Source organism: Saitoella complicata, assembly GCF_001661265.1.
Source record: "Saitoella complicata NRRL Y-17804 unplaced genomic scaffold SAICOscaffold_12, whole genome shotgun sequence".
In the NCBI taxonomy this organism is placed as follows: domain Eukaryota; kingdom Fungi; phylum Ascomycota; class Saitoellomycetes; order Saitoellales; family Saitoellaceae; genus Saitoella; species Saitoella complicata.
Window position 1 is genome coordinate 1 of NW_017567003.1, and position 23310 is coordinate 23310.

At 49.9% G+C, this 23310-nt stretch overlaps 10 protein-coding genes across 10 annotated transcripts; 6 read left to right on the plus strand and 4 right to left on the minus strand.

Annotated features, from left to right (window-relative positions):
* Positions 1-141: 141 nt before the first annotated feature.
* Positions 142-1315, plus strand: SAICODRAFT_120498 (uncharacterized protein; the record flags this gene model as incomplete). Its single annotated transcript, XM_019165364.1, has 1 exon — positions 142-1315. A coding segment is annotated over one exon (1043 nt), but the record flags the coding sequence as incomplete, so codon positions are not given.
* A 106-nt stretch (positions 1316-1421) lies between these two features.
* SAICODRAFT_7450 (uncharacterized protein) lies at positions 1422-1973 on the plus strand (the record flags this gene model as incomplete). Its single annotated transcript, XM_019170933.1, has 1 exon — positions 1422-1973. One exon carries the CDS (start codon positions 1422-1424, stop codon positions 1971-1973), a length of 552 nt encoding a protein of 183 aa, XP_019023951.1.
* A 4224-nt stretch (positions 1974-6197) lies between these two features.
* On the plus strand, positions 6198-7260 carry SAICODRAFT_57239 (galactose oxidase; the record flags this gene model as incomplete). Its single annotated transcript, XM_019169519.1, has 2 exons — positions 6198-6367; positions 6429-7260. 2 exons carry the CDS (start codon positions 6198-6200, stop codon positions 7258-7260), a joined length of 1002 nt encoding a protein of 333 aa, XP_019023952.1.
* Positions 7261-7696: 436 nt separating this feature from the next.
* Positions 7697-8332, minus strand: SAICODRAFT_49694 (uncharacterized protein; the record flags this gene model as incomplete). Its single annotated transcript, XM_019168977.1, has 1 exon — positions 7697-8332. A coding segment is annotated over one exon (636 nt), but the record flags the coding sequence as incomplete, so codon positions are not given.
* Positions 8333-8999: 667 nt separating this feature from the next.
* SAICODRAFT_92455 (DUF1253-domain-containing protein) lies at positions 9000-11053 on the plus strand. Its single transcript, XM_019171809.1, has 2 exons — positions 9000-9008; positions 9062-11053. Exon 2 carries the CDS (start codon positions 9324-9326, stop codon positions 11010-11012), a length of 1689 nt encoding a protein of 562 aa, XP_019023954.1. The 5' UTR covers positions 9000-9008; positions 9062-9323; the 3' UTR covers positions 11013-11053.
* Positions 11054-11167: 114 nt separating this feature from the next.
* SAICODRAFT_25380 (uncharacterized protein) lies at positions 11168-12655 on the minus strand (the record flags this gene model as incomplete). Its single annotated transcript, XM_019166850.1, has 1 exon — positions 11168-12655. The coding sequence occupies one exon, from the start codon at positions 12653-12655 to the stop codon at positions 11168-11170; it is 1488 nt and encodes a 495-aa protein (XP_019023955.1).
* Positions 12656-13305: 650 nt separating this feature from the next.
* Positions 13306-16262, plus strand: SAICODRAFT_92456 (uncharacterized protein). Its single transcript, XM_019171810.1, has 2 exons — positions 13306-13654; positions 13705-16262. Exons 1-2 carry the CDS (start codon positions 13473-13475, stop codon positions 16022-16024), a joined length of 2502 nt encoding a protein of 833 aa, XP_019023956.1. The 5' UTR covers positions 13306-13472; the 3' UTR covers positions 16025-16262.
* A 25-nt stretch (positions 16263-16287) lies between these two features.
* SAICODRAFT_92458 (uncharacterized protein) lies at positions 16288-20357 on the minus strand (the record flags this gene model as incomplete). Its single annotated transcript, XM_019171811.1, has 3 exons — positions 16288-19978; positions 20028-20092; positions 20143-20357. Coding segments are annotated over 3 exons (3797 nt in total), but the record flags the coding sequence as incomplete, so codon positions are not given.
* Positions 20358-20983: 626 nt separating this feature from the next.
* On the minus strand, positions 20984-21757 carry SAICODRAFT_57131 (monothiol glutaredoxin-5; the record flags this gene model as incomplete). Its single annotated transcript, XM_019169511.1, has 2 exons — positions 20984-21538; positions 21590-21757. 2 exons carry the CDS (start codon positions 21755-21757, stop codon positions 20984-20986), a joined length of 723 nt encoding a protein of 240 aa, XP_019023958.1.
* A 390-nt stretch (positions 21758-22147) lies between these two features.
* SAICODRAFT_71285 (putative hydrolase) lies at positions 22148-23189 on the plus strand (the record flags this gene model as incomplete). Its single annotated transcript, XM_019170668.1, has 2 exons — positions 22148-22379; positions 22431-23189. 2 exons carry the CDS (start codon positions 22148-22150, stop codon positions 23168-23170), a joined length of 972 nt encoding a protein of 323 aa, XP_019023959.1. The 3' UTR covers positions 23171-23189.
* Positions 23190-23310: the final 121 nt, after the last annotated feature.

Below are 23310 nucleotides of genomic sequence, written 5' to 3' on the forward strand. Positions count from 1 at the left end.
AACCCTAACCCTAACCCTAACCCTAACCCTAACCCTAACCCTAACCCTAACCCTAACCCTAACCCTAACCCTAACCCTAACCCTAACCCTAACCCTAACCCTAACCCTAACCCTAACCCTAACCCTAACCCTAACCCTAACCCTCATTGCTCGGGCCGGTTTCCGATCCTGATCCTGTTGGAAACTGTGGACGTAGGTCCTCGGGCAAGGGAGATGAGAAGTCTGTCGGGAAGCATGTGGCGAAGCCCAATCAGAAGGCTATGGAGACACCGAAGAGGAGCAAGGATAAGGCAGCCGAGATGCCTGTGGAGAAGTCTGTTGAGAAATCGAAGAGGAGTAAGGAGAGGGCGAAGGCGAAGGCAGACAATCAGATGGAGAAGGAGAACGATTGTGTCGGTCGTGTTCTGTCCAACGCATCTGGTGACATTGTGAATTATGCTTTGCGGGCCGGTAAGCCATTGTCGATGACGTCAGGTGCAGTGCGTGTGGGACTGTCACGCCCAAAGAGCGTTACCAGCGTCCCCAACTCCAACACTCCCACGTCATCTGCTAGCAAGCCCTCTCCCGCTGCGAAGCCGACCTCTGCAATCAACTCAGCTGCCACTACCTCCTCCGCCTCCGGCTCCGCTTCCAAGCACTGTTCGAATGTCAAGTCTGGCAACCAACGCGGTCCTTCTCCTGCTCCCTCCGTTGCCAGCAGTCAGGGCTCGAAGAAGAGGGCTGCTTTGGTTACGACACAAAGAAACGAAGCGAAGGCCAGGCTCCTCGCCAATGATCACGAAAAGTACGCCAGCAGCAACAGCAACAGCAAGAGCTTGAGTACCGAAGACATCTTTGCACACGAGGATAGTGCTATCAACAGCAAATTCAGCGGTCTTACCAGCAGCAACCCCATGAGCACTGCCAAGCCTGCCTCTGGCGTCGTCGCTCCCAATCCGTCCTCCATGTCAGATGGCCGCAAGGCTCCAGTCCATTCAGCAGCTTCAACACAGTTATCAGTCTCGACCCAGCAGCAACAGCAGCAAACCCATCTTCGGCCTTCTGCCACTCAAAGTCGTCGCAATGGGAGTCTCTTGATGTTGAAACAGGCCCATTTACGATCCAGCAAAGGGAAGGTGCCACTCGAGAGTCTGGTATCGAGTGAAGCGAGTGATGAGCATGAAGGAGGTGGAGCTGGAGCCTGAAGCCCGGGAGGAGAGAAGAGGTGCCGGGAGGAGAGATTTGATTTGACTGTATTGATACCACATATGGGATGGAAGCGGGATATCACCTACTACTACTGTTATTACTAATATAAGCTCATGGAATCTCGAAGTAAGACGCTAATGGAATTTCCCAGAGCAAAAGTGTCAGATTCCGTAAGCGAATTCCATAACTACGCTCATGGGTTTATCATGGAATTTCCATGAGCAAAAAATTCCATGACCGGTAACTTCATAGGGCTCATTCAACTCAGCTGTACCGCTCATCGACATCTCGTGGGCTACCTGCAAGAGCTGGATGTGCGGATCAAGGCAGATCAGGTGGAAAAGACTGTTCGTGCCTACAAGCGCTTCCAGCTTTGCGAGGGAGGAGATTTAATCGGTTCCTACGAGAGTCAGCGTAAAAGCGACAAAACCCGCGCCTCTAACATTGTCCTTTACACACATGACTCTGATTTTGGTACGGAAGTCTTCTTTGGCGAGGTTATGCTGTTTGCAAGACCATTGGTGAGGCGTGTGTACTACCCTTTGGCGTACATTCGGTGTTATGGTCCTGCTCAGCTTCGTCGTCGCCGTTTCTTTGTGGTTGACACTCAACCGCCTGGGAATTTACACGAGTGGGTGAACATACGGCAAATCAAGAGGGTTGTTGGCACCTTGACTACTCAGCCATTGATTGACGAGCTTGGGGGAGATGCAGGCAAGCCTGCGTGGATCATTGATAGAGAGACATTTGCGTGGAACAATGCGGCTAGGTTGTTAATCGACTGATTAGTACTACTTGTCTATACATCCATGGCCACGTCAACGATTGTCAGCTGCCATTTCCACGTTGGCCAGCTAGGATTTTCCTAGTCATGGAAAAAATCCACTACGTTTCCACGCTGGCAACTAGGAAACTCCGCGCTGCCTAACAACCAACGAGGAAAATCCACGTTGGGCTGGGTCGTAGGGATACTGGATAATTTTATTCGGGTTTTATAATCGTGTTTGGTAGAATTTGGGGGTCTCGTAGGGATCTCTTAAGATCTTGCGGAATGTTTATACATGAATGTCAGAATCGTAGATAATGCCCAAATTTAATTAGGCAAGCACGTACTTCCCGGCACCATCATGTATCAACCCCAATGACAATGTCATGTGTCACAAGCCCAGGTAAAATCAAGGGTACTACTTGAAGACATCGCAGCACAATTTTGTCAAAATAGCACGAGCATTCTCTGAATATTGCATGCTTACATGCGATACACGAGTGTTTCCCTGTACTCGGGTTAGGATTGGCTCCACCAGTAACAAGTTGCGGTCTGGTACCATGTTGCTGTGCCCTACAAAGTGAAAAATTTAAACACGATTCCTCTAAGGCAAGTGCGTAATCCATGTCAAATTCGTGGATTGGTCTGGAATTACAGATGGATTACGCTAATCATCAAGGATTACCATCCTAGCAGAAATCCTAGATAAAATGCTGGATTACTGCCAAAGAAAAAGTCTAAGCAAAATACCTCATAAATTGCAAAAATAACACCTACAGTCGCGGAGAAAAGAGGATGGCAAAGCCGCTTGCTCAAACGCCACCAGGAATTTGAGAGATAGATGATGAGAATCAAATGAGACCATTAAATTGCATCGAAGTATTGTCTGCCAGAATTTCCGCCGTTATAAACAAGTGGTTGTTGAGTTACACCACCACAGCGTTTCCCTTACCATAAGTACAAGACCTACGCTGCCCCCCTCCACCATTTGAGCCCTTACTTGCTGTCTACACACTTCGCCGCCTTCTTTCTCCGCGATTGTATATGCCTTGAGATATTGAAGGCTCGCTATACACAACTCTCTCCATGTATTTAGTTCAGAGAGACCTCCTGCTATATATATAGACACGGTCAACATAGATAATGTCATGTATGAGTAATGATGACATCATGATGTGACTGTTATGGCTAAGTGCCTGGCTGTGTTGTAACTGTGCAGCAAAGTGTCTATTCAACCAGAGGACCCACACCTTCTTGAGAATTTCCAAAAATGCTTAAATCCCTTAAGTCCCTAATGGTATCCATGGACAGCAAAGATCAAGCATGTAGAAGTATGAATGAAATTCCCTGCACAATATTGAGCTTGTACTAACATCCTGACTCATAGGGCCATTGTTTACCACTGTCATAGCTGTTCATTACCAAATGAATCTTCTCCCTTGCCTCATAATCTCGCTCTCTTTTGTGGCCAAGGAGATAAATTTTCCCCTCCCTTTGTCGCATTTTTCTACGACTTTTTTCCTGGATGATGCTGAATAAAATCATGAATTATGCGGAATAACATCGTGGATTGTACGGAATAAAAGTGGGGCTTGAGTCCCGAGATCCATGATTCGGTCATGCATTAATCCACGATCGCAATCGTCGAAATCGTGTATGTAACGGGATTTTGTAATCCATGATTCTCACGACCGTTGGGCGTGCTCTGACTGCAGCTGTACAGAAAGGTGCACATGCAACGCACTGTGGAGGGCTGACCACTTTAAACATTTCACGAAACTTCAAACCCGTACATGTATCCATCAGCGCATGCGGTTCAAGGTCAGGTCTATCCTTTGAAGACAAAAATTCTGGATTAAACCCGAATTCTCTCAAGCAAGGGCGTAATCCACGATTTCGACGATTGCGGTCGTGGGTTAATGCATGACCGAATCATGGATTTCTTTTCAGCCAGTAATCCATGACGGAATCGTGGATGGTGATCCATGACCGCTGTCATGGTTTACAACATGGATTCTCAACCAGACCGATCTGCGTAATCCATATGTAATCCTTGCGTAATCCATGATTCTGACGTGGAATACGCATTTTGTTAGGAGTGAATGTGTTTAATCTTTGACAACTCGCGTCATAAGGTAGCGCTCGTGGAAATCAATTCTGGAAATTCCATGGTCAGATTATGGTAATTTCATGAGCGGATTGTGGGAATTGCACGACCATAACCCTAAGGCATAGAGCATCCTTGTATTCAATGTGTGTCAGTGGTTAACCCTTTGGGGATCTTGTGGGTCGTAATCAATCTGGCGCTCTTCCGCTCTCGACTCCTGTCGCCCCCCCGTTTTCTCCAATCAATGTGCCCTTTGATCAAGGTTTGGAAAGGCGTGTAAGCGAGTGACTTTCTCAGCCCTACGAAGCTGGCGCTCGCTCGTGGATTCCGTTTGCGTAAATTCCGCTCGTGGAAATTCCACGAGTGCGCTGGTGAATTCACACGAGCAAGCGCTTCCGGTTTTCGAGATTCAATTACACGAGCGCTTCTGTAAACTACACGAGCAGAACTCATGAGCGCGCTCTAGTTGTAGATGCGTCCAAGGTCATTGTTGATATCAATTATCTATCCTAGATATATATCCCGCAGTAACAAACACCCTTCCCGTTCCTGTGCCCCTCGCGCGCCCTTCTCTCAACCCATCCCGACTCCCTGAACGATCTACGATGCAAGGGTTATACGATGGGGCATGGTGGTAGGGACGACATAGGGCCCTTCAGACAGCATGAAAGTCGTAGTCCTTTGGTTGGTTTGAATGCTGGAAGTAACAGTTCTCGTGCTGGGCAGTTCTCCGGGCAATGCGTACGTACAAGCCCAAGAAATACCGAAGTCGTTGGTCGGTGAGCCCAATCAGAGGATGAGCCTAACAACTGCTCACGGAAATTTCATGAGCGAGCGGACCATACGGGAGTTCGCCCTGGCTTTTTGACAAGCGCGCTCTTCTGGAATCCATTCTGGTATCAGAACTGGAATGTCCATGAGCAGAACTGCTTCTGCAATTCAACCAGACTGAAAACAGAATAATTGCAGAACTTTGTCATGGATAACCCTACATTCTCAGATATCATGGATTTCAGGATTCAAACCCCGATTTTATTCAGCATAAGCTATGATGAAAGGGGGTTTAGGTCTGTAGAATGGTGGGAAAATGCAGTGTCAGTAGGACAAAAAAAGCGAGATTACCAGGTAAATATGTTGTATTGTCAGTATCCCATCTATATATAATAGAATGGCTCTCTGGGTTGAGTACACGAGGACAGTTGTGTATAGCAAGCCCTCAATATGTCAAAGACAAGGAGGTGTCATATTCGCATTTTTCTGAGGTATCTTGCTGCGAGTTTTTCCTGGCACTGATCCATGATCTTATCTGGAATTATAATCTCTGACATTTATTGGGTTTAATCCATGATAATATCAAGGATTGTAATCCATGATTCTGTCTGGGATTTCTGCTAGGATTGTAATCCACAATGAAGTGCATAATCCATGTGTAATCCCAGACTGATCCATTATTTTGACATGGATTACGCAGCTGCCTAAGAGAAATCGTGTTTGATCCATGATGTAGGGCTTCTTTCTGTGCAAAAATCCTTGATTATATTTGGGATTGTAGGTCATGACATTGTTTTCAGGTGCTTACTCCATGATGGATCGTGATCCAGGGTTTTGTTTAGGATTTCTCCTAGGGTTGTAGGTTTAGCAGCAAAGGTCACACGAGCAGAAGAAACGACGATCACAGGACGTTGATCCCTTAGGGATTTCCTCAATCAGTTTTGATATTTCCTCTCATGTTCTCCGTATCTTGCTTGGAGAATTTGGGAATAAGCCTGGTGCTCGTCAAGGATTAGCCTCTAACTTTCCTAAATTAAGCCTGACTTTGTCCTGCAAAGGAGTCTCACCCTCCTCCATGAAAAGATATGGGTAATATTCGCAGACAAGGAAACCAAGGATTCAACCGGTTTTGTAATCCATGAATTTGCGGTTGATCACCAAAAACAGGGTTTAGTGCTTGATTGTTGGAGATCGTTGAACCCCTCGAGCCAAACGTTCCACGCCTGCCGTGGGCGTGGCTCAGCCGTACCCCGGGTACTCACCACCAAGGTACTCCGTGAATCATCCCCGACTGCAGCGGTCTCTGTAGATCACAGTGCTTGCGCCGTTTCCAGAACAAACGTACAACACCTTGGAGGACTTACGATGACCGGCATCACAGCGACATGGAGGAAGGTTGCTTCTTCGGAGATCCTTAAACGCTCTTCTCAGATTGTTTCCGTTATTGGCGACAAAGCCTTGATCTTTGGGGGTGAATTGAAGCCCCGAGAGCCGCGAGACAATGACGTTCACGTTGTAAGCTTGGGAAAGTGTATGTCCTCAAGCAAACACTCCTTATGTCGGCACATTGACGTATGGCATAGACATCAATGACAGCTCCCTGTTGTCAAGAACGACGTCTGCACAAGCTCCCTCTCCTCGCGTAGGCTCTGCTTCGGCGGTCATTCAAGAAAAGATTTACCTGTTTTCCGGTCGCGGAGGCCTCGCCATGGCGCCCATTGAAGAGACTGGATCAGTATGGGAGTTTGATTCAACTTCATCCGCGTGGTCTCAAATTAAACCAGACGAGGACAGCGCATACCCAGCCGCCCGCAGTTACCACTGCATGGCAAGCGATGGCGTTGACACGCTCTTCGTCCATGCTGGCTGTCCTGAAACAGGTCGCTTATCCGATCTCTGGGCGTTTGAAGTGTCCTCGAGGAAGTGGATTCAGCTTGCGTCTGCGCCCGAGCCACCGAGAGGTGGAACTTCGATTGCCTTTGCCAACGGATTACTCTATCGTATGAATGGATTCGATGGCAAGACCGAGTTGGGAGGAAACCTCGATGTGTACGACTGCAAGTCGAACACTTGGAGCTCGGTGACGTTCCCTGCGGACGATATTTCCGGGCCTTCTCCACGAAGTGTCAGCGCACTTGTAGCTTTGAACATTCGCAGCAGGTCGTCAATTATCACCCTATTTGGTGAACGCGACCCCAGCTCCTTGGGTCACCAGGGGGCCGGCAAGATGGCAGGAGATGTGTGGGCGTACGACATCGAATCTCGGAAATGGCGTGAGGTCAATTTTACGGAAGGGCACGAGCCTGCTGCAAGAGGATGGTTTGCCGCCGACGTCTTGAAATCACTAAAAGGAGATGGTCTGGTTGTGCACGGTGGTCTTGGTGAGAACAATGAGAGACTTGATGATATTTGGGTGTTGGAGTTCTGAGGTAGGTCCATAGTCTTGGAAAACTGGGTGTGATGGTGAATACGTTGCGCGAGCGTTATTATCTTCAATGTTATCTGGCTACTCCTCATTCCAGACTCGATGCCCATAAGTGGCGAGTATCATGCTAGTCTTACATCAACGTTTCCATAGGTTCTTCTCTAGCCTCCTTCGACGACGCGGCAGACTTGACCGCTCTGAAAACAGGACTCGTCGCAGCATCAAAGATTGTTGTGGATAGCGATCCTTCTCCCTCACTTCTCTCCCTCTCAGGGCTATGTGGTGGACTGCCTGCATTGCTCTGACTTCCAACACTGTTTGTCCTCTTGTTCATCCAATGTTTCACACCACCAAACAGCCCCGCAGCGAACCCATTCGCAAATTCTGTACGGGGAGTACCAGGTATGCTTTCTCCACGTTCTCCGACTTGTGGTGTCGAGAACAGTGCCCTCACGTCCTGAGAGGTTGATTGCCAATTGTTGCGGATTACTTCGCGAAGTTCGCTAATGTTCTTCTTGAGTTCAAGCTCGTTCTTCTTAAACAAACTCACGTTGAGCTCGCGGCGGTCGATACCGCGACTGAGGTTGCGGAGAACGTATTGATCGTAGTCTCGCACAATTCGGGTAATGAGGTCGCTTGTACTGATGCCCTCCGTTCGCTGGGTGGTAAGGAACTTGCCCAGTTTCTTGATCGGTAGATATACGTCTTCTTGTCCAGCAGAGACGTACGGAATATCATCATGAGCAACGTAGTCAATCTGATGCTTTTCCATGTATTCAGGTGTGATGATCCAGGGAGCATCATCGACAACTTCATCGACCCATTTGCAGTGACGAATTGTCTCGAGACGCTCGGCGTATGACATGACAGTGCGTCCTTTATAGAGGTGTACGTCTTCATCATTACAAACTCCGACAATGAGGGTGACGTTAGGAAGAGCCTTCTTTGCTTGCTCCAGTTGTCGCATGTGGCCCATATGGAACATATCGAACACACCATCGGCGTAGACTCTGACCGGGCGGCCCTCGGGAGGTGGGTTCATGGGATATTGCGGCGCTTTTGGAGGAAGTTCCTTGACATCACCGGTGTTGATCTTTAACCCCTTATCCTTGTGCTTAAGACTGGCACCCTCGCCCTCGCCCTCGCCTGCAGCTTCTGATGCATCAGCATCATAGCCGGTATCTGCGAGACGAATCTTCTTGTGCGGTGCCCTCTCGTCGCCTGTTGCCGACACCTCTGAATCCGTGGGCGCATCAGTGCTTTCGCTGGAAGGGTCGCGAGATGAAGGCTGCTCCACGACGGGACCAAGAGGGTCAAGTCGCTTACGCTTATTATCTGACGTCGAGCTTGAAGGAGGACTAGACATGGCGTTTATTGCTGTAGCGAACGGGTTTCTCACTTTGTTTGTGGTGGACACTGTAAGCTCAACTTTACGGAATTCACGCAGCCTGGGACTGCGGGGGTGGTCGTCATAGGCGGCCGTGCCCTTTGAACACCGGTAGAGGCAGATTCGTCTGCCTAGAAGTCTTTTTATTTCTGTATGAAAACTTTCGTCGTCTGTCCAATCATTACCCGTATTCTATCAGTCATGTGGTGATTAACGATAAGGTCCAAAAATGTATATGGAAGCTCGTCTACGATACCGATACGCAACGAAACGACGACACGATGGCAGGCCCTCGAGGAAAGTTCTCAGGAGGAAGGGCAACGAAGAGGAGGCGTACGGGCGATGCAGGGAAGCAATCAGAGCGGTATGTGATCCAATCCTCTCTCGTTAAATAACTTGACTGACTGTGCGATATAGAGTTGTCCGCTTCGATCCTGTGCCTGAAGAGGAAGGGCCCGAAGAAGACTACAATGGCGGAGACGACGAAGATGATGACGAAGAGGAGGGGTTTGATCCTTCGGCTGCTGCTCCTGAAGCTTACGACGCTCTCGTCACTCTTCTTGCCACTGACGAGCCAGCTAAGCCAAAGAAAAAGAAGAGGAGCGCACCCGTGACGGAGATCGATGATCTGGCACCTGTGCTCGAAGACGGCGACAACGAGGAAACCTTGGAAGAGCCGATGGAAGGCGACGAAGAAGATGCGTCCGATCCGTTCGAGCAACATTTTGCCAACCCGCGCTCTGATGTCCTTGATCAGCTTCATAAGGCTGTTACGGGCAACAAATGGACAACAACGCAAGCCGCAAATGCTGTTTTAGGTAAGATCACCGTCCTCAGGCCAGAGAACGTAGAGCAACTATCGGTCACTCCGCCCACTTCCGTTGCAAGCCTCAATGCGTTGAGACTGAAGCAGCGCGTGCTGAAAGTATTCACATCGACGAATTCAAGTCTAACACTACTTCAGTCTGCACTTGCTGCTCCCATATTCAGCAACCTCGATTTGCTGCATACCGGTCGGACGCACAAGAACGCCGAAGAGATTAGAACTCTATACACTCTTCACGCACTCAATCATCTGTACAAGACCAGGGATCGGGTGTTGAAGAACAATGCTCGACTTGCACATGCGGCCGATGACGACGATCTTGAGCTTCGTGATCAAGGTTTCACCAGACCGAAGGTTCTATTCGTCCTTCCCACGCGTAACGCGTGTCTGGACATCGTCAACACTCTGATACGATTATCTGGGACCGAACAACAGGAGAACAAGAAACGCTTTATGGACAACTTTACCGTCGAAAAGGAGACGATCTCCGAGACGAAACCGGAAGACTTTCGAGCACTCTTTGCCGGAAACGATGACGATATGTTCCGCGTAGGAATCAAATTTACAAGAAAGACAATGAAGTTCTTTGCGGACTTCTACAACTCGGACATTATTCTCGCAAGTCCGCTCGGTTTGAGGATGGCTATTGGAGCGGAGGGCGATAAGAAGCGCGACTTTGATTTCCTGTCATCAATCGAGTTGGTCATCCTCGATCAGGCTGATGCAATGCTCATGCAGAACTGGGAGCATGTCGAACACCTGTTTGCCCATATGAACCTTATCCCCAAGGATCCACATGGCTGTGATTTCAGTCGCGTACGAAGCTGGTATCTGGATGACCGTGCCAGGTTCATGCGCCAGACACTCGTATTCACGCAGTACAACACCCCCGAACTTAATGCTTTATTCAACAAGGACATGCGGAACTTGTCCGGCAAAGTCAAAACTCGGCACCCTTGCGAGGGAAGCATCAATGACGTTGGTGCACATATTCGTCAAAACTTCCTTCGCATGGATCTCGCAAACCCAGCTGATGATCCCGATGTACGGTTTAAGCATTTCACCACAGGCGTACTCCCAGGTCTGTTGCGGTCCTCAGGTAATGGAGGGCTTATGATCTTCATTCCTTCATATTTTGATTTTGTTCGCTTGCGAAATCATCTCGAGAGCATCGACGCATCGGTAGCTGCGCTTAGTGAATACACCAAAGGACCCGATGTTGCTCGAGGACGAACCCTTTTTGCTCAAGGACGTAAGAAGATTATGGTCTATACTGAGCGTGCTCACCATTTCCGTCGTTACGACATCAAAGGTGTTACAAGTCTCTACATGTACGGCTTGCCTGAGCATCCTCAATTTTACCCTGAGCTCGTTCGCTTCTTGGCAAGAAGCGTTGCGGAGGGCGTTGCTGACCAGGGAGCTGTTAAGTGCAGAGCGCTGTTTACCAAGTTTGATGCGTTGAAGCTGGAGAGAATTGTGGGAACCAAACGTGCAGGAGCTATGTGTAGCCCTCAATCTTCGGGTAGTTTCGAATTTTATTAGATAGACATTGATGAATGAAAGGTTCTCTGTTCTAACAGCCGTATTCGTACACTACCTATAGATCATTCCTGTAGTGATGAAATACACGTCAATATGCTTAAATAACAAACTCCCATGAACCCTAAAATGCAGCCCCAAATGCGTTGTGTAAATGACTAATTTTGACATGGGTCATATTGTCGTGGGAACCACAATAAACCGCGGTCCAGCTGTTGCTCCCGACTTTTTACCTCTTCCCATGCTCTCCGGACCTCCATTGCGGGAAACTCATCCACACCCTTTTCCAGAGGCTCTCGTGGCGCCTCATCTAACCATCGCTGATGCATTTCTCGCCACGCAGCCACCAACGTTTCTTCTGTTCCTACGGCGCCGAATGCTCTGATCGCCATCAGCACCAGTTTCCGTTGCATCGGTATCCTGGGTTCCGTTTGCGACATCATGACCCTGTAAACACCCATGAGTTTTTCGTGATTCCACTTGGTGTGCTTCCAATGCCCATAATTCGCAAACGCAGTAAATAAGTGCGTATAGATTTGAGGAGTCGCGGAAATTTTGAAATCCGCAAGCTGGATAAGGTATTCATATACCTTGTTGAAATTCCCGCTGCAACAATGATGGGATATGAATATGGCGAACGTAGTAAGATCTGGGGCAATGGGAACATCCCGGTCGTCGGTCTTTTCTTGCGTGCTTTCCTGACCTGCCTTGCGCTTCAAATTTCTCGCCAATACTCGTTGGCCATATTTTGTTTGGGGGGGCTTGCAGTCTCGCAGTAGACCACGGCGCTTCATACCCTCAAATATCCCGTCAGCAGCATGTAAATCGCCAACACGAAGAAGCGACGTAATCACAGCATTCAGTGTGACAGTGTCGACAACCTCACCCGCTTTTTGCATGTCCGCAAATATTTGATGGACGCCGGATGCATCACCCATAATTCCCCGATGAATAATGAGCATCACGTAAGTGAAACGGTCGAATGGCAGCTCCCGTTTTCCCATCTCTTCGACCAGTTCCGTAAGGGTATTCCACAATCGAGCACGAAACGCGATATCAATAAGGGTATTGAACGTGACGGTGTCGGCTTTGATTTTATAGTTCAGTTCCATATCCTGCCAAACACTCACTGCACCCCGCATTTCGTTTGCCGTTACAATCCTCCTGTGACGACCGACGAATGCTATTGCAGAATTCCAATCCTCTACGGTAATGTCGGTGCCGTTCTCCTTCATGTCTTCCAGGACTGAGAGGTAGGCAACCATGGCCCGCCTGGTCTTAAGCAGCCCTCTGCTGAAAAGAGAAAGAAATTTGTTCAACTGCGGCTCGCTTAACCAACATACCCTGCTATCCGGAAGCTTTAGATAATGGTCGTACGCGGTTTCAAATGTATATCCTTGGTCGCCTTTCGTGTTCCATGCGACGTCAAGCGCTTCAAGAAATTGCCTCTGTGTGTTCCGGACAGACGCTTCTATTGGTAATTGCCGATGCCGTTTTCGACGTGGTTTGACCTTATAGGATGGCGGTGAGGGAACATCCACGACAAAGTCAGCATGGAAACGCGGTGATTCATCTGTCTCCAACCTCGCCACGATGTTGTCAATTTCGCCGCTGAAGTCGCTTTCGCCCAATTCGCGCGGTGTCATTAACGAGAATTGTTGTATTGGCCCTCCTGTCACCCGCCGAGTCCCTGTTAACCGTCGCTGTTGACTCGGCCATCCTTTTACAGGCCGAGGCTCCGACGTGGAAAAAGGTGCTCGGTGCTGGAGAGGTCGACAACGACAAGCGCCAACGGCTGCAAGAGCTGATATGAATAAATATTCGAAGGCTGGTTCTGTTCGTACAGAAGGACGCTTTGCGCTTCTGTATTTGAACGCAATTTGGGTAAATGCGGTCGTAAAAGACCTTCCTGCTCCGCCCATGGATCATTGCTTGCACTTTAGAACAGCACAGTCATTGCCTTTTCTCCTTGACTGAAATATGGTATTGATCTCGACCTCTTTGAACCCGCTGGCTGAATATGGTGCTGTCACAGCAGGAGCTTCGTGCTTTTGGTTTACCTCAAGTCAACTCCCGAGGTCGTGATCCACGTATGAGCGTCCCAGAAATTACGGGGCGGTGGGTGGTGCACGTGAGGAGGAGCAAACCTCGAGGAGCGAGCTCAATAGCGATCTCGAGATTACTATAATACTAGAAAAAGAGTATAGATACTGACCACACCACACAGCTACACCCTTGATACACCTGGACCCTGAGCTTCTGTACGGCGTCGTATACGGGGGACGTCGAGCATACACACACACACGGAGACGAGGGGGACCATTGCTGGCTTCAACACCGACGTCGATACCAGACGGGCACACGGACGGCACAGCCTGCAAAAGAGCCGCTGTATATATCGGCCTGTATCATTAGGTTAGCCACCAAAGTCGTCCAAGTCGAAGAGTGGTCGCTATTGTCATCATGGGTCATCGTCGCGAGCCCTCCCATCCGGTCACCACAAACGGCCTCCTATCGATTGCCTACGAATCGAAAGGAGCTTCAGAAGCTGTTGGCAAGGAATGGGACACACTTGATTTGTCGACTCGGCATATGACACAAATGCCGGATGAAGTTGTGGAGGTGATCAAGGATCAAATTGCGAGGTGTGTGAACAGTAATCGCCCTTTGACAATCATCCTGACGCATGTTGCAGGCTGGCCCTCGGTCACAACTCACTTTCCACCTTCAGTTTGGCAATCGCATCCATGACGAGGTTGAGGTATCTCAATATCCGCTCGAATCAATTCAGGGAGTTTCCCCTTGTCTTGTGTCAATGCCCGTCTCTCGAAATCCTCGATGTGTCTAGGAACAGGCTGAAATCCCTACCAAGAGATTTCGGGAACCTTATGTCCCTGAAGGTGCTGTCAATATCGAAGAACAAGATACAGATGCTACCCACATACATCGGCAACATGACAAGCCTGAAGATATTGAAGATAGACCACAACCCTATCGTGTTCCCCGGCAAAGACATCACTTCATTTGAAGGTGGAGAGGCGGGTATGGATCAGTGGTTGGAAAATCTGAAAGCATACCTGCGTACACATGTTCACCAGGAGGATGGAGATGACCATATCACCACCGACGATGATGGCGCAGAGACAGACTATATGTCATACGGGAGAAGCGTGCGGCGTGCACCATCATTTTCGGGTGGCTCGTCGAAGAAGCTGGTCTCGAAATCCATGGACGTTCCACCCGAAGTACCACCTATAGCACATGTATTTACGAAACCCGCACCACCCCTGCCTTCCAAAGCTTCGAACCGTGCTCAGTTCCTGAACGCTCCAAAACTCGGACCACCTCAGAATGGAGCAGCACCGATGGAAAGGTCACGGAGCAACAGCGAGACAGGTACTCCTGAACACCAGCGTCTTGCCAAACGAATGGGAATGCCGCCCAGGGCACGAACAGGTTTGGGTACCGTCTTAGAAGGCAGCGCTTCGAAACATCACTCACGAGGATTTTCGCACGACTCCATGATTGACTCTGGAAACTTTGAAGGCCATCCCAATGCTATCAGCGAGCAGAACTCTGGAGCATACTTCAGGAGGTTATCGCACTTACCGCAAAGCGCTCGTGCGTCGATGGGTTCCGTACACGTCATTGAGGCTGTTCGGGGATTCATGTTCTCGTTCTCCCAAATTCATCAAGCTGTACGTCAGTATATCACATTCTGCAGCGAACCCGCTCTGGCGAGCGCCGTCAGTAGAGTGCTCTACAGCGCAAACGTGCATATCGGAACGTTGGTAGCTGCCTTGGAAGCTCACGAAAACGAAGGTGACGATGCCAATCCGGGCAATGTTATCAATGCCGTCAGAGTTTGCGTGGGTGCTTTCCGGCATGTGGTGGGCACTTTGCTGAAACACCTTCACCCGCTGATGGAAAGGGCTGATGCGCGATACTCTCGGACCCTTCTCTTGCTCCTTACAGGAGCCGCTGCGGAAATACAAAATTCTTGGTCTATTCTAAGACCAGCCATGCCTGCATTTTCGGGCACGATCACGCAGCCAATCCCGCATACGCCAGTCACGGCAACCCCCATGTCTAGAACGGCTTCGCCAGCCCTGAACCGGCTCAAGTCGCCGTCCACAGCCAGTCTTACTGCATCAATTGCTGCAAATATTGCTGGTTCGGTTATGCCAGGCAAAGGTCATGATCCCTTCCAACCTGCACCCACAGCAACCGGACAGACAATCCCCGAAACGAGTGTGACGGAGACGGATGAGCAATTATTTGAGAAGATTTCGACGGCAACTGCTGCTGCTCAGTCTGTTCTTGCACTCATCGGTCAGGCTGTCGCGGAAGATTCTATATCGACGGCACAAAACCCACAGACCCCGGGAGCGACAGCACCTGCAACTTCGAGCAAGCTGAGAGAGCTGTCGATGATGTCTGTTGGAGCAGGCGAAGTTACGCGTCGTTTATCGCACCGTTTGGCGTTTGTTAGGGAAGGTGGCGATGCGTTCGAACGTCATAAGTTCTGGGAAGACACCAATGCATTCGTCAAGGCCGTCATTTCCATTGCCGCGCTTGCGAAAACGGTATCTATCGAATTCCCCTTCCCTAAGAGCGTCCTCTCCGGTCTGGCGGCCGTAACTCGGTCAACAAAGGAGCTTACCATTCTCCTGTCTGTTTCGTCTTTCCGCTCAGTGGAAGGCTCAGCCCAGTTGAACCAGGCTCCACCCACCACAACGACGGTACCCATGATAACCACTACTCAACCATCACCTCTTTCAGCTGCTCTCGGTCCCGCTGCGCAGGCCGTTCTTCCGTCACCGGCAGCTTTTTCGAACACATCTTCAGTTTTGACAGGTGGCCCGCCGCCCGGTATGGTCAATAGATTTGACGTTGCACTCGGACAGGCTCTACGCAACGGAAGTGTTACCTCGCAGAGCACCTTGGATCTGAGGGAAGTTGCACTCAAGGCTGCATCAGATTCCGGCACATTGCCTTCACCGTCACGAGAGTAAGATAGCCCATTGAAAGAGGGAACGTTGTAAATTACGAGGATATCTCGTCTTTCATTATACGATAATCCTAGGATAGAAAAGGCAATGTGCGTGACAAGCGAACCCGTTGCGACCACCACATAAACCCGAAGGCTCACGAGATCGTCAAGATTATAAATCACTATGAAGAATCAGTCTGGGAGAGTTCCATTTGAACGCTGGCTATGGCGTACGAGCCAGAGCTTGGTATAACAATCCGTGTAATATGTGAAGAAACAGAAGCTCCCTGGGCTCGCCGGGAATTTTGTAGCCTCGAACGACGCTAACCACGTTAGGAAAGTCACGGGAGCGTGAGAGGGTTAGACTGTATGTACAATATTCTCTTCAAGAACGAGGGTATCACAACGCCCATGCATCGTAGATAAATGGAATCATTGAATGCAAATAGATAACATTTGTCAACGCCGCCTAAAACCACTCCCGTAACGTACTGATGTACCACCGCTCCCATCGTTGTCCGGCAAAGATGGGATGTGTCGGGCGGATCTGTCAAGTCCCACATTACCAATGACTTCTTTGGCGTCAAAGTATCTCGTACTGTCGTGCTTGAGTGGGCTACTGCACCGACTTGCGACTTCTGGGCTCATCCATCGCTGGTTCAATATCTCCTTGGCGAGCTCTCGAACGAGGACGGCACTGTCATGCTCAGCTAGTCTGTCAATGACCTCACGCAGTCCATAGAACAATACAAGACGGCGCGGGTCAGGGCTAGCGTCGCACAGGCTTCTTAAAATGCGTAATAAACTCAAACGCACAATGGCTTTGCTGTGTTGTAGTCTTTCCAGCAGCTTCCTTATGAAAAGCGGCCGAGAAAGTGCTTGCGCAAGCGTGGCACTCAGGCGCAATAACCGTTGCAGAGGCTCCAGTATGTTTTCGAAAGCAGTGGCTTTTGATGTTGCAAACGCCGTAACGACGAACTCGATAGTTTCATCTGCTGTCAGGATCTCCTCCACGCGACTTGGTTCATCCTGAAACCAGATCAGAATGCTGTCCAACCCATTCACCATCCAATAGGGATCACTCAGTAAAGACAGATAGAACTGTAGCCCATCATGCTGCCAGAGAATGCGCCGACAAGTCTTGCCAGCGTGTGCCAAGTCGCACAAGATGGGTAAAGCGAATTGCTTGAGAGGCCTTTCTGCTTGAACAATTCTCATGAGCACGGGTACAAGACCAGCCAGTGCCGCTTCCTCTTGGCGTGTCTTGCTCAAGCGACAGAGGTTGTACATGGTATTCAAGATTTGGTTTGAGATCTCTTTGTATTGAGGGATGTCCTTGCTTGCGATGAGCGTTTCAGTCAGGATCTCAATGGCATTCGCGTTCTGCAGCATGTCAAGAGTATGCTCATCCATCGATATGTTTTTGACGACTTTGAGTATGACGACTAGCTGCGTTGACGTGAGGTCGGGTAGCAACCTCATAACACGTCGCAAGACAGTTCTCGTAGCTAGCAAAGACTTCACGAAAGCGTCTGCTTGACTGAAGAGTAACAGTAGGTGCACAATCCTGTCGGCGCAGATCTGCGCATATTCATCTTCCTCCTGCAAGATGTGCTGCAATGTCAACGAAAGAGGATCCAAAACACCGCTCTTTGCGAAGATCCTGCAAAAGTCATTCTTCGGAGTAGCGCCCTGCAGCTCAAAGACGCTCCAAATCCCGTTAACGCCAATCCATACGAGCTCCTTAAGTGTCTCGTAGTCCTCTTCGAGAAAGCCCACCAGGACATCCAAACCGCGACAACTCACAAACATCTGAAGAGAAAGCGTCGAGGTTTGCATAATGCATTGCACGATCAACGCCGCTTCAAGTCGGATATCATTTGCGTATTTCTTCGAGCAGAACTTATTGATCACCGAGATACCACCCACGAAGCATAAGTTCTCCTGTGCTTCTGGGGCATCGGCAATGACCATGTTCAGAATATTTAGTAATCGATGTATCAAATCACGTCGCTTGCAGACCTCGAGGATCTCCAATACAGGTAGAAGGCCATGCGCGAGCATGAAGTTTGCCGTCAATGCCGGATTATCCTCGAAAATGCCTAACAGCTCCTCGCAGATTCCGACAAGGACGAGTTCGGCTTCATTTGTTCGAAGAGAAACCGTCAACTGCTCAATGCGCGAACACAGCTTGGCATACTTGTCCCTTGCGATATTGGCGTCGAGGCTCATCTCGTCGAACTCTTCGTCAATTTCAGCAAAAGGATCATCCTCATCGGTATTATCGCCTAGCCATGATTTGTCCGAGAGCTTCGTGTTCAGCTTCGGGTCTTCGTTGTCAGACCTAATGACCTTTCTGAAGCTGTCTCTTCCAAATACCTCGGAATAGTCATTCTCCTCTTCTTCGTTTTCAGCGAAACGTGCAATTTCAGCTAAAGACTGCGAATGCCTTAGTGGGATAAAATCGGGATCAGCCTGGCTTGACCCTCGGCGGTGCATACTTGGGCTTGGAACAGGCCGTTCGACTCCTTGCAAGTCTGAAGGATGAAACAGCCGCGGCGACATCGAATTGTCCTTGTTCATGTTATCCACCTTCTGGGCAAAAGAATCATCTGTCTCTGAAGCAAACCAATGGGAGTAGTCCTCCATACTGCTTCCCGAAGCAATGCCTCGAGGCGAACCCAAGTTCATCCACGGCGATGTAGCCCGTTTCTTTTGATTCGGAGAATGAATGGTGGAAGATCGTGCTTTTGGAGAAAACCGGATCGTCTCATCGCCGTTCCCCGTGAATGGATGAATGGTGTTTGAATCATTCTTTAGCTGCGGCTGAGGATAGGACTTTGCATGCGGCAGCGGCGGTAACGCTTTCCTATTGGCCGAAGAAGGACGAATTGTCTTCATCTGGTCGTCATCAAACGTGGCTCCAGAAATGCCCAGGCCCTTGAATTTGCTTAGGGATAGCCCTCCCTCAAAATCGTCGCTCCAGTCATCCGCACTCGGCTCGGGACTTCTAATTTTTGTTCCGCCTAGCGATGGAATCGGGGTTAGGCTTCTTTGTATACCTAAACCAACCGCCTTGCCTTCGGACCGATGAAACGGTCTCCTTAGCTTTATAGAAGCATCAGAGTCAAAATCATCGTCCCAGTTATCCGCAAAGGTGTGTTCTGGTGACTGAAAGGTCTTCGCTGCGTTCTTCGGTGCAGCGGTGACATGCATGACTGGCGGTGGTCTCACAACCGTCGCAAAGTCGATACCGCTACGCCGATTTCCGTTGGGGCTTGGTACTTGTAGGTTGTTCGATCTGGGCATCCGACGTAGGATCGCTCCGCCGTTTGCGGATAGTTGTGGCGTCCTCAAAGCTTCATTCCATTGTTGAACACTCTTGACCGCATCATCGTACTTGGTGGTTGGCTGATCCATTACGGAGTTAAAGGCCTCTCCTTTCTTTGCCGCCATGATAAGTGGATGTTTCAACAATTTCTTTGCGGACACTCTCAAGTTCGGGTCTTTCTGGAAGCACTGCATCAAAAAATCTCGAACAGCGGGTGATGCGCCTTCAGGTATTGGAGGGTGATCATCGTTGACGATGCGGAACAGGGCCGGCATGGGATCGAGGTTGTAGTATGGTGGACGGCCGTCCAGCAACTCAATCACAGTGCATCCAACGCTCCAGATATCACTTGCGGTGGTTGCACCATTCAGCTCGATCACCTCCGGTGCCATCCAGTAGGGACTTCCTACCACGGTTGCGTCGCTGATCGCAGAGCTCCTTGTAGCAACACCAAAATCTGCTAGCTTGACCAACCCATCTTTTGTTGTGAGAATGTTGGCGCCTTTGATGTCTCGGTGAATGACACCCTGATCGTGAAGATATTGTAAACCAGCAAGCACTTGGGCAATGTACAATGCAACGAGGTTTTCGGGGAACTTGCCAAAGTTCTTGCAGATGCTATGCAATGAGCCGTTCTCGCAGTATCTGTTACGCGGGTCAGCATACATCCAATGAACTTTGGACAGGAACCCACTCTAATATGATGTACAGATAGTCGGGTGTCTTAACAAAGCCGTGATACTGTACGATATTCGGATGCTGTATGCCACTTAGCTTACGTCGATAATACACATACAAAATCGGCATACATCCAGATTCTTCAGTAAGTCAATCTCCACCATGAGGCTATTTACCTCACTCTTCGGTATATCTCCCAGTTTGACTTGCTTGACGGCGACAGTCTGGCCATTCTGCCAATTCAATGCTCTGTACACCGCGCCGAAAGCCCCCTTTCCCAGACAGTCGCCTAGAGTGTAATTGACCAGGGGACCTTGCGAGCCATGATGCGACGACGATGACATTCCGCGTCCGTCGTATCGCACAGCAGCTGACAATCACAGTCACGGTCCCTTCCGCAGCAATTTCAGGTCATCGCTGAGCACCAGCTTGATGTTTGCAGCAGTCGTATCACGTCCCTTAATGAGGTATTGACAGCTGCCATATTGGGTTTAGCGCCAATAAGCTCTAAAAATAGAACTTCGAGGACGATAATACTGCTGGCTGTGTGAACCGCCATGGAGCAGCTGGATCAAGTTCAGGACATTGAAGCCGGGAGCTTCTTTGGATATGACAGCGAGGAAGTCCTGAGACTGACAGTCGCCACTATACGATAAGCTTACGGCAGCTGGGCACGAGAGGGGTACAGACGCAGCTGGACTGCTTGACCTTCCTCGATCCAGCGATGGGAAATACGATCTGATCTTCTTGTCGGATATCCTCTGGTACGATTAAGCGCATGAGGCTATTCTCGCACCAGCTGCTAGCACCAGCAGGACGGGCGTAGGTTGCGTCCGGACGATACACTGGTATGGACGTCCTGGAAGGCACGAGCAAAGGATGTGCGGATGGGATATGATTTTGGGCATCATCTCAGTCAAGCTTTAACATACACACCGTCCGTCTCTTTCGTATCTAAAACACTCCCCCTCCTTAGGCAGACGAGGCAACCGGCGCCTCGACACCTGCATCCTTCAAGACATCATCCCACTCTCCGTTATCGATCATCTCTCTCACGATGTCCAATCCACCCACGAGCTCACCCTTGACGTACACTTGCGGGAATGTTGGCCAATCCGAGTATTCCTTCAATCCCTGCCTGACCTCATCATCCGCCAAAATGTTGAAGAATCCATATCGCACACCGCGCTCTCTCAGCAACCCAACCAAAGTCCTCGAGAAACCGCACTGTGGTGCAGCGGGTGTACCCTTCATGAACAACATCACGGGAGCAGCCTTGACGAGGTTGCCCAATCGGGTCTCCAGATCCTCCTCCACTTGAGGAGCGGATGCTGGTACTGGTGGCGCAACAGGTTGAGCTGGAGGGAGGGAGGTGGCTGAGGAATATTGGTTGAGGGCGGCAGTGAGCTCGGGTGCGTTGCCACCAGAGATACGTGCGAGCACTTTGTTTGACTTTAAGATGACGAAGAACGGAACGGCGCTTACGTCGAAGGATTCGGAAATGTCGGCAAGCTCCTCGGCCTCGATCTGCTCAAGTCGTTAGCGAGACGCACCCAAATCAACGTACAAGAAGCGCACCTTTGCAAACTTCACACTTGGGTATCTAGTCGACAACTCCTCGAAGACAACGTTCATCTGCGCACACGGAGCGGCCCACGGCGCCCAGAAGTTCAATGCGATAACGGAGCCATTTGATGTGGTGATGAACTGCTCAAAGTCCTCGACGGAAGTGATTTCGCGGACCATATTTGATGCTGCTGCCATGGATCAGGGAGTTTCCTTGTCTATTTGTGAGTTGACCTTTGATCGATATCGTGAATTGCGGGTGAGTGGCGCCTGGCAGTAGCCGGATCACGTGCAAAACGACGATTTTATCAGATCAAATAGATAACATGCATGGGATTGCTATGAAGAGGGGTTGAAGTATTGTGATAGCGAATACAAGAGTAACAGGAATGATAGCCTCCGTCGAGGTCTGTAACCACCCGAACTCTGTCAGAACTCCCACGGTAAACTCGCACTGGATGATGAGCCCACGGCACCCAAGATACCGGGTTGTATATCTTGGATAGTGTACCTGCACCAGCCAGGCACCGGCCCACAGGTCGACACAGTCCCGCACAGCAGATCGGTGCAATGAAGCGATTCACACGAGTCCCGCGGATGGCCCCCCTCTTCGACATCGGCTTCAACGCAACCGACGCCGTGTTCAGGGGTGTTTACCACGGCCACAACGGCAACCCTTCTCACGCGGACGACTTTGCCCACGTCCTGGAGCGGGCTCGGCGGTATGCCTGTGCGAAGATGATGGTGACCGGTGGCGATCTGGCCGATGCGCGGCGTGCCATGGAGCTGGCTGCAAAGTACCGTGAGTGGTGATCTTCATGGTGGAGATGGATGATTGACTGATGGAAACAAGCCGGTGTGTTGTATTCGACCGTGGGTACGCACCCTACGCACGCGCAAGCATTCGACAAACACCCCGAAGGACCCGAGCACTACCTCGAGGGATTAGAGCTGCTCGCCAAAGAAGGAAAAGAAAGTGGTGTAGTCATCGCCTTTGGAGAGTTCGGACTCGACTACGACCGCCTCGACTGGTGTCCAAAAGACGTCCAACTGAAATACTTTAAACAACAGCTCGAACTCGCAACAAATCTCGACCTCCCACTATTCCTCCACTCCAGAGCCTGCGCAGAAGATTTCGAATCAATGCTTTTCCCTATGCTACCCCGTCTTCCACGAGGCGGCGTCGTTCACTCCTTCACAGGCTCCATCGAGGAGATGCACCGCCTCGTTGCGAAGGGCCTATACATCTCCGTCAACGGGTGTAGTATGAAGACCGAGGAGCAGCTCGATATGGTCAAGGAGATTCCCCTCGACTATCTAATGTTGGAGACAGATGCTCCGTGGTGTGGGTTGAAGACGTCTACCGTCGGAAAGTATTTGAAAGATGCACCGCAGATGCCAACAATTCGCAAGAAGGAAAAGTTTGTCTTGGGTGATATGACAAAGTCAAGGAATGAGCCTTGTACCATGATTCATGTCGCTACCGTTGTTGCGGCATTGAAGGGGTGCTCCGTCCAAGAGTTGACCAAAATTGTATGGGAGAACACCATGAAACTGTTTTTGCCGAATGAGCCGCTGGAACTGCCGAACTAACTAGCATACGATACATCATACACAGGCAGCAGGAATGAGAACGAGATAAACAAACGTAGCGATAGAATTGCAAACCATATGGACCCTTGGAAAAAAAAAAAAATGTAGTGTCCATCACAAACACACACAGACACACACAC